General features: G+C 37.8%; 1 protein-coding gene across 1 annotated transcript in view; it reads right to left on the bottom strand.

The window, feature by feature from the left end:
* The window catches only part of LOC143029213 (tyrosine-protein phosphatase non-receptor type 11-like), a 200,878-nt gene extending 194,319 nt beyond the window's left edge, over nucleotides 1-6,559 (bottom strand). The window contains exon 1 of the mRNA XM_076191786.1: nucleotides 6,434-6,559. Coding sequence (XP_076047901.1) covers nucleotides 6,434-6,447 — 14 coding nt within the window. The 5' untranslated portion in view covers nucleotides 6,448-6,559. The remainder of the gene's footprint in view (nucleotides 1-6,433) is intronic.
* Between the last annotated feature and the right edge of the window lie 10 nt (nucleotides 6,560-6,569).

Genomic DNA, 6,569 nt, shown 5'->3' on the forward strand with positions numbered 1-6,569 from the left:
ACCCCATCCATTCATCAATCCTTAGCTGCCAACCCCCCCTCCAAGTTCACTCCCTCCACCTCTGCTTTCCACACAAAGGATTACAAAGGAAGAGCATGCTAACAGGAGACCTTTTGGTCCATAACTAGATCAAATGTATGAAATCATAAAAATGTGTCCAAACCATCCCAATAACCTTTCATCAGCTCTATCTGCCATCTCCTTTTCCACTCCCACTCTCCTCCTCACCTCCTTGTTTCTCACTCTATCCAACCTAATAACCACTACCATACTTCTCAGACATTTCATCTCAAACACATTTAAACTTTTCCTCTCTGCCACTCTTAAATTCCAAGTCTCTGCTCCATACAATGCTGTCAGCACAATCACCCCTTCATACAATCTCCTCTTTGCATCCCTTCCCAGAATAAATAAATAAAACAAATAAATAAAAATTAGAAACTTGATGTAAAAGATTTTTAGAAAGTTGTTTTTTTTTTCCCTGATACAAAAGGGACCAATGACAGGTTCTTGTGAGTGGTTCTGCAAAATGGATTTCAGAGGTAATCCTCTCACTGCCTATTATCTTCAAATCTTGTCAAAACCTTCACCTCCAGCTAGAGGTGCAGCCACAGGGGGCAGGTGGTTGTGAGTGCAACCCCTGGGACCGCTGTGGGTTATGCCACATCAGTACCCGAGAGCTCTGGCCAGGTGGGAGGGCAACCCAACAGCAGCTTTCTACAACTGACAGGGCTTTGTTCTACCAAGGATTTCTTTCTTCCCACTGTGTGGGAGTGGAATGGTGATTTTTTGAGAGAGAGATTAGGCCCAGTCTCTCTCTGTCAACTTTAATTTTGTTTCCTCCACATTTTTGCATAACAAGTACTGACTTCCCTCTTAGTATTCATACTATAAGCTGATGACAATATCTAAGTTCTTCCCAGAGAAATCTATGGATGGGTTTGAGGAGTGTTACCAGCCACTAGGGCTATGGATTTCCAGTCAATAGACTCCAAGACAACAATTATCATTGTTATTTGATGCAACATATTTGTAGGTGCTACACTATTAAACATTAATGAATCTATGTATAGTGGCCCTTAAGATTTGCAAATCCAATCATCTGTAAGTTTAATCCAATTGTGTATTGAAATATAGAAATAAAAAAATGCAATGGTAGAGGACAATACTGTACTACAAAAAACTAAAAACATCTTCATGGATAATTACAAAACAAATAACATTAAAAAATATATATTTGAAAATATGAATCAATTGTAAGCATAAATACCCATTAACATGTACCGTATTTTCCGGCTTAAAATGCGCATCAGGTTATAATGCGCACCCATGCACTTCGTTATCTCAGTACACAGATAGCGCGCATCGACGTATAACGCGCATGCCCGATCGCATTTGTCTATAACGCAGTTTTACCTCGGTATTTATATCATATGAACGAGGTTACATGGAGAAGTATTTTTCATTGGCTAGAGCCACCGCTGGGAAATCTGTTGATTTGTCACTAAATTAAGTGTCAGTTTAGGCATCAATCAGGACACAACTAAGAAAAAGTCGGAACTACATGTACCGGTATATGACTCATGTTGTGCGTTGGTCCCTTATTACTTTGTAGCTTAGTTTGGAAATATGATCTAAAAAAGTTTATTGAAAGTAAGATATTCAGAAAAATTTCGGGATTTTTACAGAAAATGTTCATTTTATATCTTGAGGAAATAATTCGTCCTTACCATTTTTTTTTTTTAATACTAAAACAAACTACAGACTGTTTCGTTTTAGCTTTGAACCTGCAATGACAGTGGTGAAATAGGACAGTCTCTCATCGTGGTGACGTTTAGTTAATATAACTCCCGAAAGAGGGTGTTGTAGTCAGGTGTTTGACACAATTTTATGAACGGCCACAACGGAATTTGTACCATACCTAAAGTGAAGCAACAAAGCCAACATAAAAATTCAAACTAAGATGCTGTGAACATGGGCAAATATCATGAATATTGATCATGTTTCATGGTGTTTAGGCCTATTTAAACATGAAAAATAAGATTCGATAGATACCTACCTATACCAAATATTTATATATGGTAGCCCATGCTGGCGTATTCTTTCATGTCACCATGGCTGTTCTTCTTGTTCTCACGGAACGTCACGGAGAAGTGTGCCTCCCGACTTTGTGACGGCCAACATCGTCACGTTGTTGTGAAAAAAAATTACACAGCCGCAGAATTTTTATCGTAGGCCGTAGATAATGCGCACCACCGGATAACGCGCACCCCCCATTTTTAGGCCCTTCCAACGGAAAAAAGTCGCGCACTATACGCCGGAAAATACGGTACTACATACTTGGAAAAACTACTTAAATCTAGCCCCATTGTTGCTCCCACCTCATCTATTCTTTTTTTTTCTTTTCATCTCATCTCTCTTCTTTTTTTTTCCTTCTCATTTCATTTTTCTTCTTTCCTTCACTCTACCTCTTCCGTCCTCTCCCTATGTATATGTATATACATGATGAGGAGCATGCAACACTCAATTGACCATTCATCCCAGTGTGATAAATTCATCAACCTGTTGCCCTAGTTCCCTCAAAAGAAGCCTGTAGCCTCCAGAAAACCAGCTCCACCCACTTTACTCAGTGAATTGATCCTGTGGACCTGTCTGAAACGAGTGTGTGTAAAACAGTGTAGTATGTGTTTTTTGTGTGGGGATTGCATCTAGGGTGTTTAGTGAATTTTGTTAGACATACTATCCACAGTATCCAAACTAAAGAAAAGGTTAATTGCAAGAATCAAATCAGCAAGACCCACCTCCCCCCAACCAACATGAATTCAAAGAGGGTCAATTCACCAGCACATTGCTCATAAACATCACATAAGTGCTAGAAGGATTCAATCAAATAGTCCCACCAGAATACATTTATGATAGCCATAGATATAAACAAGGTATTTCACAAGGTCCTAATCACAGTATGCTGGTAGCATGATTGGAAACATGCTGGTCTCACATTTGCTTAGATCTGGGTTTGAATCCCACACTTCTTTCTGATTCCCAGCAGTCCAAGCATATAGGGCAAAGGTGACAGCTTTGGCTGCAGGTATGCACCTCCCAATGCAGGCTCCTTAACACCTAGTCACACATTATCCAAAAAGATCATTGGGACAGACATTTGTAACAATATCAAGAAGTGGTTAACCAGCTTCATACCAGGAAAACAGTGCAGAGTATCCTAACATAACCAAATCTCAGGAACAAAAGGGCTATGCAGTGGAGTCCATTAGGGTTCAATACCTTCACCTATACTGTTCAATCACTTCACAAGTGATCTCCCAACTCCAGAACCAGAATTGAACAGTGTTCATTTGCAAGACTTGACAATAATAACACAGTGTAGTAAATAAAATCTATCTATATATCAAAAGCTTCTACCTCCTTATAAAGGAGATAGCCAGGCATGGCATGCACCCACCTCACCCAACCCACTCCTATCCATCACCCTTTTGTTTTCCTTCCATTTAACTCTCCATGGATGAAGAGCCATTCCTATCTCCTGCCCACTGCCTGGGCTGTATGGTAAGTAATGCAGTAAGACACAGCTTCTAAATACAAAACAGCAGCAAAGAACACCCAGCCTAATAGGATGAACTAGAACAATGACTCAAAAATAACAAAATGGAAGCCTCACCCCAACAATCAACAGTAATGTTACTCACACCAATCATGAATAATGATAATGATAATGATAATAATAATAATAAAACAAACAGTAGCAAAACTAATAGCCCAATCCTTCCACTGGAAAAGAACCCTAACATTCTAGGCCTATTGTCTCATACTCATACGACTTTCAGCCCACATATAAAGGACCTGTCAGACAGAAACAAGAAAACTTATCTACTTAAAACCATCATAAGCAATGACTTTGAAATACAGAAAGAAACTCTAGTAACCATCTTCAACTAATTCATAAAAATTACCTTTGACTATGCCTCCACAGTATGTTTTCCAACAATCAGCGAAATGACACAAACAACTTACAAATTTTACAGAATAGAGCACTGAGAGTAATAACAGGATGCTCCAAAACCACCCCAACTGGACACTGCATACATAAACCAAAATACACCCATAGAACACCACATGAAAATAACAGGAACACAATTCTACACCAGAAGCTATCACCACATCTCACAAGCACTACCAACAGAATGCAATAAAAAACTACACCAGGAGCATATTACTCAAATATTCATAACAACTTCACATCTTTACTATAAAAAACATCGACACAAAAACACATACACACTCAGCTCACTAAAAAGTCTTTCAACACAGATCACCAAATTCAATCACATCAATCAATCACTGCCCTGAGTTTCACTAAGTAGGAAATCCACAGCCATACATTGGCTGGCAATGGTCCTCAGAACCTCTCACAGATCTCTCTGGGAAGAAAATCTGGACTGTTCTCAGAGTTGTATCAATATGGGACTGTTTCTATGTTACTGGCTGAAAGTTGTAGGAAGATGAGAGCATTTACCAGTTGTCAGCTCTCCATGCATAAAAAGTATAAGAAATACTGCTAAAGTTTATTGAAAGATATCTTGGACCCCCCCCACCTGAAGACAAAGTGCCAGCCCAGCCCTGCACCTTCTGATGGAGGTGAGGGGGTTGACAGATTTTGAATATGGAGAACTTCACTTTCCATCTTGTAAGACCACCACACACAGGTACATGTCACTGGTTCTAAATTTGTACTGAAAAGGACCACACTGGCATGCTTGCACTCAGGACACCATCCAGCATTAAGACTATACAAACACAGAATTGCCCTGGCCACAGATTCTACCTCAGATGCAACCACCATACACATGACACAGAGAACCTTGTACTACAATTCCTAGACAACACATATTTCCTGGGCGACTTATGGTCTCACCCAGAGGCCACTGTCAGTTACCTGGTGACCACAGGTCTTCTGCAAATGAGACTATGGACAATTAAATGATTGATTGATCATATGTATTACTAAATACATACACAAGATATATTTTCTATGATGCATTTTTGTGTTTTCTTTTGATAACAATAAACAATTTATATAACTTCACTACAAATAATTCTCTTGGTAATGATATGACTATGACAGCCTAACCATAAGCTAACATAATAATACCAGCAGTGTCCATGGCAAACATATGCAAATCTTTCTTCAGGGTTATCGTACAACCCTTAAAAATATTAAGGTTCAACAGTATTAGTATTTATTTCATTTATGAAATATTCATTTGTGTGTACATTTAATGGCAAAAGGTACATTAGCCCATTTCCAGGTTCCCACATCTCCTGATCCTTTAGTTGATACATGTGTGTTAATGTGACAATGTTACTGTGACATTGTGATATTGATTTTGTGCGAGTCTTTGGTGCAGATCCCAATTTCTATTATCTCGTTAATGTTGCGCTCCTATGTTTTGTCTTCTTCCATAACTGCCTACTTATATTCTACTTCCTGTTCTGCACAGTTTCAATATTTTATACGTCCTCGTTATCTTTGATACGTTTTTACCAAATTTCATACTTTGATTCCCATGGCACCAGTGAAAGAATCAACTAACTTTGCTAATAAGCGAGCCATTCACAGTAGTCTTATTTGGTGAAAAGTACTATTTATTTCCTTTTGTTTATAAATTAATGTAAATTTAACAAGGGACCCAGTATACTAAGCATAAGCCTATTGGTTAAATCTTTTAACAAAATTAGAGATAAAAACATAGTGTACTATGGATACACTAAATATAAATTGACTACCCAACTACTTCTGTAAGTATTCATTATTTTATAGAGATTTTTGTGCTGAGATAAATCCCTTTTCACTTACGCAGTACACTGAGGATATATTTTTCTAATAACAATAAATACATTCATTGATTATCAATGTCAAGTAGTACAACTAAAACAGCAATGAAACAAAGAAAAGGGAAATATTCAAGTGAACAATATGCAATATCAAAATCTTCCATTCCCATCAACTCTAACTTTCTCAATAATGACAAAATCATTGTGACATTTGCACAGTTTCCTAGAATAGAACTTAATCCTTGTACCTAAGATTCTCATATGCAAGTCACTATTAAACTCATAATACAATACACAGTCAAAAATAACTTGAGAGTGCAACTAAAATGATAGAGCAGTGACTTATCATACAGAAATTTTAATGCCTTATGAATACCATTAGGCATTTTATTTCACCACCAGATCTTTGGGCAATATGAAAAATTTTGCCATTTTTGAGCAAAGAAATTGCAAATTAAGTAACGAAAGGGGGGGGAAGGGGGGAATGTCTGAGATATATTGTACTAGCACTAACTCCTAGAGTAATCTTACTTCTTTCGTTACCTGATCTAATTCCTACCATAAAAGATAAATCAGTACTTACCGCCTAGAGCTCATATTTGAGGGAGAAATAGTGAAACACAAAGAAGAAGAGGCCAAGAAATGACGTTTTTTCGCGATTGACTGGTATAGTAAACAAACGTAAAGACTGCCATCTAGACGCAATCTAATAAATTTTA

Source organism: Oratosquilla oratoria, chromosome 10 (assembly GCF_046742065.1).
Source record: "Oratosquilla oratoria isolate Oo_2021 chromosome 10, ASM4674206v1, whole genome shotgun sequence".
Classification (NCBI taxonomy): Eukaryota; Metazoa; Arthropoda; class Malacostraca; order Stomatopoda; family Squillidae; genus Oratosquilla; species Oratosquilla oratoria.